General features: G+C 44.1%; 1 protein-coding gene across 9 annotated transcripts in view; it reads left to right on the plus strand.

Moving 5' to 3' along the window:
* The window catches only part of MLLT3 (MLLT3 super elongation complex subunit), a 358,426-nt gene extending 345,380 nt beyond the window's left edge, over positions 1–13,046 (plus strand). For all 9 annotated transcript variants that reach the window (XM_040359609.1, XM_040359582.1, XM_040359585.1 and 6 more), the window contains one exon: positions 12,659–13,046. In XM_040359609.1, the coding sequence (XP_040215543.1) occupies positions 12,659–12,790 (132 nt within the window). In that variant the 3' untranslated portion in view covers positions 12,791–13,046. The remainder of the gene's footprint in view (positions 1–12,658) is intronic.
* Positions 13,047–13,489: the final 443 nt, after the last annotated feature.

Genomic DNA, 13,489 nt, shown 5'->3' on the forward strand with positions numbered 1-13,489 from the left:
TGAGTGACCACCAAAAGAAGCCACTGTGTGCAGGGGCCATGAGGGGTACACAGAAAGGCCCCTTTCACAAGGGCCAGATCTGGTTTTGCTCAGCAGGGGATCCCCTGCTGAGATGAGCAGACTGTCCGAGTGACAGGTCTGTGTCTGCTTCGCGTGTGCAGAGCAGACACGGGCACAGCACAGTGACGCGCTCTATGGGCAGCCGGAGGTGAACACACCGGCTATCCCGTTATACACCCGAATGCCCTCTGATCTAAACAGACAGAGGAGAATGGACCCCACTCCTTTTTTTTTTTATTATCGGATCAGACCCAAAGGTAGTCGGGTGTAAACGGAGACAAGTTTACATGTGACTGCCCATAGAAGAGAATGTAAGGTCCGATCGGGTCTGGCTGAATAACGGACAGACGGACCCAATTGGACCTCTAGTGTTAAAGGGGGCTAAGTAAATCGGCTGTAGCAAACTACCCAAAAAATAAATATGTTTCCAAAACATTTGTAAATATTATAAAGTTAAAACCTAACTATAGCCACAGCATTTTTAAATTTGAATAGAGTAAAAATTACACCTGTCAGGTATTTATTGCTAATACTACATTCGGAGGAATCTCTCCAGCACAGATACCAAGACCAGTGCTTGTGTTTAATACAGTGTAAACTAATAAAACGTTTACCATTTTTATTTTATTTTTATTTCTGTGTCCTTTCTGAAAGGTTTCTTATGCCTCGTACACACGGTCGGATTTTTGACCGTGCAAAAGTCTGCCGTGAGTCCGTCGGAAGTCCGACGGAAAGAAAGAGAACAAGTTCTCTATCTAAGGTCCGTCGGACTTCCGACAAAAAAAGTCAGATGGAGGCTACACACGGCTGGACTTTCCGAGAAAAAAAGCCTGTCAGACTTTTTTTCTCTGAAAGTCCGGCCATGTGTACGAGGCATTACTTTCTTTCCTGGTCACTACAACAGAAAGTGAGTAAAATCTCACCAACAGGGACACAGAAAACACTAATCCATTTATTGGCAGGTAAAAAAAATGTCCATTTATTTTTTTAAGGAGCCTATAAAGGATTGTACAGATCACAGGTGCAATCTCAGGCTCCTGCAGACTGTGTAGCTGTCTTCCCGTACCTCATACGGGCAGGCAATTACTGAATGACAGGAAGCATTAATGAAGTACCTAGAGCATTTACCAGTGCCCTGGTAGTTCATTGAGAACTAAAAGCTGTCAGCTGCAAAGTTGAAATTCATTCACAGAACACTGTGCCCCAAACGTCCACGTTCTTTTCAAATAGTGACAGCGAGTGCGGGGAGAAGATCCCTGGTCCACTGTCACAATTAGAAGGGGGATTTGAGAGAGGCTGCAGAAGCAGGAACATGTTTTTTGTTCGACCCTAAAAGCAGGTGGAAAACGTAATGGCCCGGATTCACATAGCATTTACGCCAACGTATCTCGAGATACGCAGTGTAAGTGTAAATGTGCGCCGTCGTATCTATGCGCCGTGCCCATAGAACTAGATACGCCGACGTAAGTTTCCTACGCCGTCGTATCGTGGGCGCATATTTACGCTGGCCGCAAGGGGCGCTTCCATTGATTTACGATTCGTATATGCAAATGAGGTAAATACGCCGATTCACGAACGTACTTGCGCCCGGCGCATTCATATACGCAGTTTACGCAAGTCGTATGTCTGCCGTAAAGTTAAGCCTCATAAAGCAGGTGTAAGTCATGTTAAGGTATGGACCAGGGAACAGCCGTCGTATTTTACGTTGTTTACGTAGTAGTACGTGAATAGGGCTGGGCGTAGGTTACATTCACGTCGTAGGCAGTGATTCGACGGATCTTAGGGAGTATTTCCGACGTGATTCTGAGCATGCGCACTGGGATGCTTCCATGGGACAGGATCATTTGCATGGGGTCACGCTTCATTTAAATGGATCACGCCCACTTCCACCTACTTTGAATTAGGCCGGCTTACGCAGACAAATTTACGTTACGCCGCCGCAGCGTTGGGAGCAAGTGCTTTGTGAATACTGTGCTCGCCGCTCTGCGCTACGTCGGCGTAGCGTATATTCGATACGCTACGCCGGCATAACTATGCGCCGAGGTACGTGAATCCAAGCCAAAATGTTTTCAAAGGTGAACTTCTCCTTTAAAACAAAAGGTATGCGACTGGTAGCCTCTATCATGTCTTTGCCTCTATTAGAGGCATTGTCAGTTTGTACATTTTGTACAGTGTGCATGTGTGCCTTCCAATAGACTCAAACACAACTTTTTGAAAAATCATATCATTAGGGGATTGAATGCCTGGTGTAAAGATGGGTTCCTACAGAGACATATTAAATACAGTTGTTGGCTAACTGATGAACCACACAGTTTAAGTATTGTAGGCTAGCATTGTAATATTTGTCTACCAACTGTTTGCCAATAAATATTAGTATGTCATTTTAAATAGAGGGGGTAATAGGTGTTGTTCAAGAGTGAAAACTGCAACTGTGTTCAGCTGAATGAGTGCACTTGTAAATACCATCTCCCTTTCTAAATAGGCGGTAATTAAAAGAATGTTGGTATTGAGAGACAAGCAGCTACAATATTCAATTCCAGGGTGTTATATAAAGGGTTTATTGCCCACATAGAAGAATAGATATTTAACAGACTCCTTGTCCTTTGTTCCTTTGTCTATAGGACCATTTAGTTCCTGATTTTCCAGAATGTATGGTGTGCACATGGCTTTTCCACTTAACAAGTGTCTTTGATCTAGCTTTCTTCTTGACATTTTGTTGTTGGGTTATTTTTTGTCTTTAGAACTAGAGAACTGTTTTCCTTTTTTTTATAGAAGAAGATTGCATATATTTGTGTATACAGACTGGACTTAATTAAGAGCCGTGTGCACAATTTGTAAGTTACCTTGTGAAGAACCACCACTTTCATGTTTGACATTGTGACTGTAGCTTATTTAAATGATCAGAGACTTTGGTCCACAAGGAGTTTGAAAAACATTTCAGTATGACGAAGAATTAGAGGGAAAAAATGTCTTTGTATGGTCTTTTGTATACTTCTATTACAGTAGTATTACAGTAGGCCTGTGAATTTAATTTCTGCTACCATGTGAGAAATCTGTTTGTAGCATATTCCGAGTTCTCCTGAAAATAACCCTGCTAGCTCAGCTCATTTTACTACAAACTCCATCCCACCACTGTTTAACACTGACAATCTTTTTAGAACAGCCACAGATACTTATTTCATCTTGACTTGTACCTCTCCTGTCTTTACCTGCTTAACACTGCTGATATATTTATCTCACCCACGAACACTCATTTCCTCCTTCTTTGCTCTCCTACCCACTATGATCACAAACAACCCCCCCACCATATAATTGCAGCACTTCCCCAGCCTCACTACTATTATTTTCTCCATAGTATCGTCATTCAGGTTCTGTCTTCCAGTGTTTCCTCTCTCCAGTCAGTGTTCCATCTCTGGTCTTTCACGGTTGCTTCTATCCAGTACAATTGTTATCCATTAAAATCTGTGGTACCATGTGATCTGGTGCCAGCAAAGGCACTGCCTTTGCGGTCTGTGTTTGGGGTGCTGTAAAAAATATTGGCAACCGCAGCACATCAAAAAGGCAGTGCGTTTTGAATGCGGTGCGGGAAGTGTGCACAGGACGTGTCTTTTCCTCACCGTGAAAGAAAGAAATGTCACCAGCATATCACTTTTTTAACTCTATTAAACATAAAAAAAGTGGAGACTTTTTGAAGACCCCTCATATACAGTATGTTTACTCCTAAAGAAGGATCCTTTCCCCAAAAAACTTTGATCGTATCTGACATTCTAGTTCAATAAATATTTAAAACTAATTTAAAATATGTTTAAATTCCATCTTCCATCGTAATCAGGGAGATGGAAGCCTAAACCTGAACCAGACCTACTGTATACGCACTGCACTATTATCACTCTCACCTCCTTTAAGGAGAACATATCTTTTGGATTCACACTAACTTCAGTTCTCATCACTACTGGTCCTATCTACTTGATCCTGAACAGGTAGACCAGTAAGGAGCTCTGACTTCACTCTGTCTTTTCTTTATCGTACATCACGGGACACAGAGCGGCATTCATTACTATATGGGTTATATGGAGTACCTTCAGGTGTAGACACTGGCAATCTCAAACAGGAAATGCCCCTCCCTATATAACCCCCTCCCATAGGAGGAGTACCTCAGTTTTTACGCCAGTGTCTTAGGTGTTAGTCATGGTTTAGCTTGCCTCCGCATCCTTGGGATTAGGTGAGCTACCGGTTCTGTCCAAAAAAGCCTCAGCGCTAAAGTGGTCAGTAACCGGACCCCAAACCCTTGGGGTATAGCCCATAATGCTTTTCTTTTTAGAGAGCTGGACCCTGGGCCCAGAACTTAGAAACCTTTGGGTACCTAAAGTTTTCTGTTGCCAGGGTGCTATATGGGCCCAGGACAGTGGATCCTTCATAGGAACCCAGGGCCTGAAGGTCTAGACATCCCCACGGAGATGGGGGAAGATTGGGCCTCTTGCTTGGCAAAGTCCTGCGGCATGGAGCAGGTAAGTGAGGGGAAAACTTGCGGAACTTGGTTCTTAGCAGGTTTTTTTCTGGGGGGTCACAGGGGACATGCCTAAAGTTATGCACTGCATCTGGCAAACTAGTCACATATCATAAAGATAGGATGGCTCTCTATGTATTATTCCCCATTAGATGTGACCTCCCTTGTAGTGTTGGAAAAGCATTGAGTGGGGCCTGTGTTATATAAAAATATATGTGTGTGTCAGAGAGCTTTGCTTACCTGCAGGCCTCCAGGCGATGCTCCATTCAGTCTTCCTCCTCAGAGCCTGCAAGCAGGCAAAACGCTGACCTCCTCATGGTTCCAGGCTGCAGGCTGCAGTTTGCTGGAACAGAGAGGTCCCTTCCTCCCAAAATCCCCCCCCCCTCCCCCTGTCGGGAGGGGCATTTCCTGTTTGAGATTGCTGGGGGGGAAGGGCGGGTCAGTGGCTTAAAGGAAGGGGCGGCCCTTCCTTGTTTGTTCCATTCAATACTTTGGAACTGAGGAGAAAGACCAGAGCGGCAGCACGGGGCGCCGAGGACACACAGTGGCCAGAAAGGATATTGCAGTCTTCAGAGGACTGTTTTTCAAGCCTAGAAATAGGCTGTTTCTTTTCCATCTCATAGTTTTTCTTTGCAATACTACTCAGGGGGACAGAATGTTTTTTCTTTCCTGGATTTGAAACAAAAACGAGAAAAAAAAAAAAAAAAAAAAAAGTCATCTAGGGGAGAGGAAGCATTTTTTATCCCCCAAACAGGTGTTTGGGCAATTAACTTTTATAGTTCCAAATACCAATAGGTAGCAGGTGTACCTCGGTATTGTACCATGGCATCCGGGTCAGAGGGTACAAGAGGTGGGGATTCCCCCAGAGAGTCTGAGGTCTCAGACATATGCCGCTGCTTTCCCTACAGGGAGCCTTGGGGCCATCGGGATCTGGGGCTGGCTGACGCGGGTCAGTCCAACCCTAAGATGGTCACGGAGGAGGTATTACTCACCTCTTTAAAAGAGATGCAGAAAAGCATGGGAAAAAATGATAGCCGCAGCTATGCGGGGCAGTAAGCGGAATAGATCTCCGTCGCCCGAGCGCGGACCCTCAGAAGAGGAGGTCCTTTCCTCAGGGGAATTGGACGACCTCTTGGACAAGGACCAAGTAGGTTCAGGGATCGAAGATCCGGATACAGAGGAGTCTGGGGCAGTCTCCCTGAGGGAGAGCTGGTGGATTCAAGGATTGTCGGACTTGGTCCATAGGGCATTCAACTTGCCAGTACCAGATCTCCAGGTATCGACGGTTTCAGCTTTGGGCTCACTGAGGGCGCCTCAAAGCAATGCTGTGTTTCCGATCCATCCTCTATTAGAGGGAATTTTGTTCCAAGATTGGAACAAGCCAGATAAGATCTTCTTACCACCTAAAAGGTTCTCTGTCCTATATCCTATGGAAGAAAATTTTTTCCAAAAGATGGGCTACTCCTGCAGTGGACGCAGCCATCTCATGTATTAACAGATCGTTAACATGCCCTGTAGAAAACATACAGGTGTTCAAGGATCCAGTTGATAAGCGCTTGGAAGCACTACTTAAGAACTCCTTCACTACTGCAGGGGCAGTAGTACAGCCAGCTGTGGCTGCGATTGGGGTCGCTCAAGCATTATCGGATCAATTTAAGCAGATGCTTAAACTTATTCCGGCCCAGCAGGCAGAAAAATTTTCGGATGTCCCTAAGGCCATATGTTTTACGGTAGACGCAATCAAGGATTCTATCCAGCAAGCGTCACGTTTATCGTTATCCCTTATCCATATGAGAAGACTCTTATGGTTAAAAAGCTGGGAGGCTGAGCCCCCATGCAAGAAGCTCCTGGTAGGGTTCCCCTTCCATGGAGGACGACTCTTCGGAGAAGACCTAGATAAATACATTCAGACCATTTCAAACGGCAAGAGTACTCTCTTGCCAACTAAGAAGAAGGTTCAGGGACCTGCGTTTAAACGACAGTATTCCCCTGGGCAGGGGCCCTCTAATGCCAAGCAGTATCGACGGCCTCCTGCAAAAGCAAACTTCGGCTTCAACAGCAGATCACAAGGACAGGCTGTTAGAGGCAAAAGGCAGTGGTTTCGCAAACCAGCAAAACCAGCCCCCAAGCCAACCTTATGAAGGGGCGCCCCCACCCACGAAGGTGGGGGGAAGGCTGCGACTCTTTTCAGAGATTTGGGAAGCCAGCATTCCCGACGAGTGGGTACGGTCTTCCGTGGCCACAGGCTACAAATTAGATTTCCTAAGGTTTCCTCCTCCTCATTTTCAGAAGTCGAAGATTCCAAACGATCCGGAAAAGGGAGCCGCATTAAGATCGGCATTAGATCATCTACTTTCCCAGGAAGTAATAGTAGAGGTACCAGTCCTGGAACAGGGGCTGGGTTTCTACTCCAACCTATTCATCATCCCAAAATCCAATGGAGATGTCAGGCCAATTTTGGACCTAAAGATGGTAAATGCATATCTAAAGATCCGCTCATTTCGGATGGAATCCGTGCGGTCAGCAGCTGCCACACTCCAGAAGGACGACTTCATGGCGTCCATAGACATAAAGGATGCCTACCTTCATGTTCCAATTTATCAGCCACATCAAAGATATCTACGCTTCATGGTGGCTTCGCGTCACTTCCAATTCGTGGCGCTTCCCTTCGGGTTGGCTACGGCCCCCCGGGTGTTCACGAAGGTCCTAGCTCCAATCCTAGCCAAACTAAGGATCCAAGGGGTCACGATCCTAGCATACCTGGACGACCTCCTAGTCATAGATCACTCGTCTCCCGGCTTGGAGCGAGCAGTGGCCCTCACGGTCCAATACCTCGAGAGGTTCGGCTGGGTCCTAAATCGAGAAAAGTCAGCTTTCCAGCCCACAAGGCAGTTGGAATATCTCGGCATGAGATTAGACACAGAACAACAAGGAGTGTTCCTACCTCTGAGGAAGGTAAAAGCCATCAAGGAATTAATCCTACTGGTTCTAAGCAAGAAAGAACCGACTATTCGCCTATGTATGAGGTTACTAGGCAAGATGGTGGCCACATTCGAGGCGGTACCATACGCCCAGAGCCACACTCGCATCCTACAGGCAGCCATCCTGTCAGCATGGAGCAGAAGGCCACAGGCCTTGGATATCCCGTTGCCGCTCTCATCAAGAGTCCGACAAAGTCTGTGTTGGTGGTTAGACCCCCAGAATCTACTGAAGGGGAAGTCTTTCAGCCCAGTGGCTTGGAAGATAGTGACCACAGACGCCAGCCTGACGGGCTGGGGAGCAATTTTGGATGGTTGCACTCGCCAAGGTACTTGGGCAAAGCCAGAGAAGCAGTTGCCCATCAACATCTTGGAGCTCAGAGCTGCTCGACTAGCCCTCAGGGCTTGGACGTCAAAATTGCAGGGGTTCCCGGTGAGAATTCAATCAGACAATGCCACGGCCGTGGCATACATAAATCACCAAGGGGGAACCAGGAGTCAAGCCGCTCAGAGAGAGGTGAGCTTGATTCTCCTATGGGCAGAGGCTCATGTGCCCTGCATATCGGCAATATTCATTCCAGGAGTGGACAACTTTCAGGCGGACTTCTTAAGCCGCCAGACTCTATGGCCGGGGGAATGGTCTCTGCATCCACAAGTCTTTCAAGCACTCTGCCAAAGATGGGGAGTGCCGGACGTGGATATCATGGCATCGAGACTCAACAAGAAACTAGACAGGTTCATATCCCGTTCAAGGGATCCAATGGCCTGCGGAACCGATGCGTTGGTTTGCCCTTGGCATCAGTTCAAACTTCTTTATGCGTTTCCCCCGCTCCAGTTACTACCCCGCCTGCTGCGCAGGATCCGGGTGGAGCACATACCAGTCATCCTGGTAGCTCCAGCATGGCCCAGAAGAGCATGGTACTCACTAATCTTAAGGATGGTAGTGGGAGACCCGTGGACTCTTCCTCTACGGCCAGACCTGCTATCGCAAGGTCCGATCCTCCACCCTGCCTTACGGCATCTAAATTTGACGGCCTGGAAGCTGAATCCCTGATTCTCAGGGGTAGAGGTCTGTCTCAGAAAGTAATCTCTACCCTAATCAGAGCCAGGAAACCGGTCTCTAGGGTGATTTATTACAGGGTCTGGAAGGCCTATGTAGGCTGGTGTGAGTCCAAGCGATGGCTTTCTCGCAAATTTACCATCGATAGAGTATTAAGTTTTCTCCAGCTAGGAGTGGATAAAGGATTGGCATTAAGCACAATCAAAGGACAGATTTCTGCTCTGTCAGTGTGGTTTCAGCGGCCGCTGGCCACCCACTCGCTGGTTAAGACCTTCCTTCAAGGGGTCTTACGTATTAGACCTCCAGTTAAATCCCCGCTTTGTCCGTGGGATTTAAATCTTGTTCTGTCAAGTTTACAGAAACAACCGTTTGAGCCGTTGGCTGATATTCCTTTGGTTCTACTGACAAGGAAGTTAGTATTTTTGGTTGCCATAGTTTCCGCAAGAAGAGTTTCGGAGCTGGCAGCCTTATCCTGTAAGGAACCATATCTTGTTTTTCATAAGGACAGGGTCGTTCTCCGCCCTCATCCTTCTTTCCTTCCGAAGGTCATATCCAGTTTTCATTTGAACCAGGATTTGGTATTACCATCCTTCTTCCCTAAACCTACTTCCAGAAAGGAAGGGTTGCTGCATACCTTGGATATTGTCAGGGCCATGAAGGCCTATCTTAAAGCTACAAAGAAGATCCGGAAGACAGATGTGCTGTTCATTCTACCGGATGGGCCCAAGAAGGGGCAGGCAGCTGCAAAGTCCACCATTTCTAGGTGGATTAAGCAATTAATCACTCAGGCCTACGGCTTGAAAGGGTTGCCTCCTCCAGTATCATTAAAGGCTCATTCTACTAGAGCCATGGGCGCCTCCTGGGCAGCACACCACCAGATCTCTATGGCTCAAGTTTGCAAGGCGGCAACCTGGTCTTCTGTCCACACGTTTACAAGATTCTACAAGTTGGACGTAAGAAGGAATACTGATACTGCCTTCGGGCAGGCAGTGCTGCAGGCTGCAGTTTGAGACCCTCGGATTCCGGGGGCTCCTCTTGTTTGAGTTAAATTTAAAAATTTTATTTTTCTCAACTAAGTTGGATTTATTATGATTTGAGTATATCTCTAAATTAAATCCTTTTGTCTTGGAGATGTTCTCCCTCCCCTCATTGTAAGCATTGCTTTGGGACATCCCATATAGTAATGAATGCCGCTCTGTGTCCCGTGATGTACGATAAAGAAAAAGAGATTTTTAATACAGCTTACCTGTAAAATCTTTTTCTTGGAGTACATCACGGGACACAGAGCTCCCACCCCTCTTTTTTGAGGACCATTTTGGGAGGCATACTGCTTGCTACAAAACTGAGGTACTCCTCCTATGGGAGGGGGTTATATAGGGAGGGGCATTTCCTGTTTGAGATTGCCAGTGTCTACACCTGAAGGTACTCCATATAACCCATATAGTAATGAATGCCGCTCTGTGTCCCGTGATGTACTCCAAGAAAAAGATTTTACAGGTAAGCTGTATTAAAAATCTCTTTTTCCATGTCAATCTCAAAGACTCAAAGTATTGAAACAAAATTATCTGTATGGCAGTCAGATAATTTTTTTTTTTAATGAAGGGGTTGGCAGCTACAGCCCATGTATTTTTCATAACAAGTGTCCCTCAAAATATATAAATACGTACAGTTGTGTTCAAAATAATAGCCGTCCAACATCACTAACCAGATCAATCACTATTTTTGGTATAAAATATATTCCTACATGGCAAATAATTTAATGATGGGTGTAGTAGAGTAATGGAAAACCAACAGACACAACAGTTATGACATGCATGCTGATTCTGTGTAATTGAATTATTAATTTAAAGGGGCGTGTTTTAAATAATAGCATCATGGAGTTCAATTAGTGAGGTCATTCAGTCTGTGAAAAAACAGGTGTCAAACAATTGGCAGCAAATGTTGTTCATGCTGGGTATAGTGCATTTCAGCGTACTTTGATTAAAAAAATGATTGAAGAGGGGAAAACATATAAAGAATTTCAAAAACCGATAGGCTGCTCAACTAAAATAGCAACCAAAACCAGAAAGACGTTGGAGAAAATGGAACACTACCATTCAAATAGATCAAAGAATAGCTAATATGGCAAAGACTCAGTCAATGATCAGCTCCAGTGTGATCAAAGAAGGCTCAACGTACAAAGTACAAGTACAAAATAGAAGATTCCTATGTGAAGCCAAGCTATCGGCAAGAAGCCCCTGCAAAGTCCCATTGTTGAAAAGACAACATGCTGAAGAGGTTACAATTTGCCATTGACTGGCCTAAAGAGAAATGGAGCAAAATTTTGTGGACTGATGAAAGCAAGATTGTTGTTTTTGGGTCTAGGGGTCACAGACGACCCCCCAAACACTAAATTCAAGCCACAGTACAATGTTAAGCATGGTGGCGCAAGCATCATGATATGGGGATGTTTCTCATACTATGGTACTGGGCCTATTTATCCCATACCAGGGATCATGGATCCATTTGAATACATCAAAATACTTGAATAGTTTATGTTGCCCTATGCTGAAGAGGAAATGCCCTTGGAATGGGCGTTTCAACAAGACAACCACCCCAAACCCACCAGTAAGCGAGCAGCATCTTGGTTCCAGACCAACAAGATTAACCAAATGGAGTGGCCAGTCCAATCCCTGTACTTTAATCCAATAGAAAACGTGTGGGGTGACATTGAAAATGTAATTTCTGAAGTAAAACCAAGAAAACCGAGGAATTGTGGAATGTAGTGCAATCATCCTGGGCTGGAATACCTGTTCACAGGTGCCAGAAGTTGGTCTTCTCAACATAGATGTAAAGCAGTTGTCAGAAACAGTGCTTATACGTACAACAAAATATTAGTTCAGTGTTTTACAGGAGATCTAAATCTTCAAGCATTTTTCAGTTTATACAGTAAATGTTTAAGTTTGTAAAGTAAAATGCAGACTGCTATTTTTTGGAAAAGCCTAATATTCCCTTTTCTTCACTTTTTGTAATGTAATAACAAATTTGAAACATTTTTCTTGGTGGTTTTTTTTTGGAATAGACTGTGGTGTTTCCAATGCATTTGTGTGTAAGGAAACAAAAGCTATTATAAGGATTTCCAGCTTTACTCACGTTTTTAAACACACTGCTATTATTTTTAAAGCAACTGTATATGTGGTTTGTGTGTCATTAGTTATCTGTAAAGTCACTGAAAGGTAAACCTAAGGCAGCCCATACATTACTATTTCTTATTTATTTTTGTATTCGATCAGCAGGTTTAACAAAAATTAAAATAAAATCCAGATTCCCCCAATAAAATATTTGATGTGGAAATCCTCCTGCTATGCCTTTTTGTGTTCTGATAGTGAGACTTCCCCTCTGTCAGAATACACTGCTTAGTGCTGCCGACTATATATTCTACAGCACAGGTCAATTGGGAACAACCCAACAGGCTGGTTGTACAAATGTCAATCAATTGATCGACTTCTGTACAACCAGTCTTGCCCATACATGGATTGAAATTTGGTTGTACCTGCTGAACCAGCCGAGTTTCAAGCTATCTATAGCCGGCTTAAGATCTATACATCTGTGCATTCTTTAGTCCGTTTTGTCAAGAGTTGGGGAGCCTCTTCTACAAGTTATACTTGTCTTTCTTCCAGAATGTTCCTGGAGGTAGTGCCAATGAAAGAAGAGTCAAAGTTTGTGGGCATGCTAAATACTCCTAACACCAATGAATGTTATGATGAATGATCATCACCTTAATAAACTATGCTATATTTTGTTTAATATTAACCTAATAATACTTAGCATTTTAATAATGCTGAAATTATGACTAAAATTTGAGACATGTTCCCCATTTCATATTTTTTATTTTAAAATTTGTAATATTTGACACATCGAACATTTTTATTTTTACAAGGCCAGTTATGTTACCCTGAAGGGACCCCATGTGGCAAATATGCCACATTGTCTTAATGATAAAACTGTGATAAAAGCTTCGGCAATTTATTTTGATGCTAATGTTTTCTCTTTTTTTTTTTTTTTTTTTTTTAGATTGTGAACCTTATAGAAGAAACTGGGCACTTCCATATCACAAACACAACCTTTGACTTTGACCTTTGTTCCCTTGATAAAACTACAGTTCGCAAACTACAGAGCTACTTGGAGACATCTGGGGCATCCTGAGAGTATACCATGGACCTGCCTTTTGTGGACAATTAGACAGGAGTCAGTACAACTGAACTGCTTGTATTCATTCAGGATGTTAAGTGGGTCTGTTACTCTAAAGAGCGACAAAAGAACAAAACATCTGTGGATGGTTAACTTCTTTATAGTTGTTTTTTTATGCCCAAAGTGGAAAATGATGAACCACAATTAAAAAAATCATCCTTCATATTAATTATACATTTTTTGGAGATTAAACCTGGAAAGCCTTGAAAAAGAAGACATAGACAACATGACTTATTTCATGAAATAATGTGCTCAGGATCATGTGTCTCCGTATGACGCACTTATGTTGAGCACACACTGCCTTACTACGTGACTGATCTATTTATTACCGCATATCTAGGTTCCAAACATCAGTATGGGAATGACACTACCACATGCTACAAGGTCCAGTTCGCCCATCCAAAAATACACACTCCGCTCTAAGAGCAGGACTGCATCAGAAACATGATGATGACGACTCTATTCACAAGGACACTTCTCAGCTTACACAGCAAATACTTGGTTTCTCTTTCCACTGGTATGTTACATGGAATGATAGACACAAATAGGAAGACCCAAAAGTGGACCAAGCTTGACTTTTACTGTCAACTCTGTTTAATTTAGGATTCTTGTTTTCATGATGTCATCGTAAGGATCTTCCATGAATGCACCCAA

The sequence above is a fragment of the Rana temporaria genome, chromosome 1, assembly GCF_905171775.1.
Source record: "Rana temporaria chromosome 1, aRanTem1.1, whole genome shotgun sequence".
NCBI lineage: Eukaryota > Metazoa > Chordata > Amphibia > Anura > Ranidae > Rana > Rana temporaria.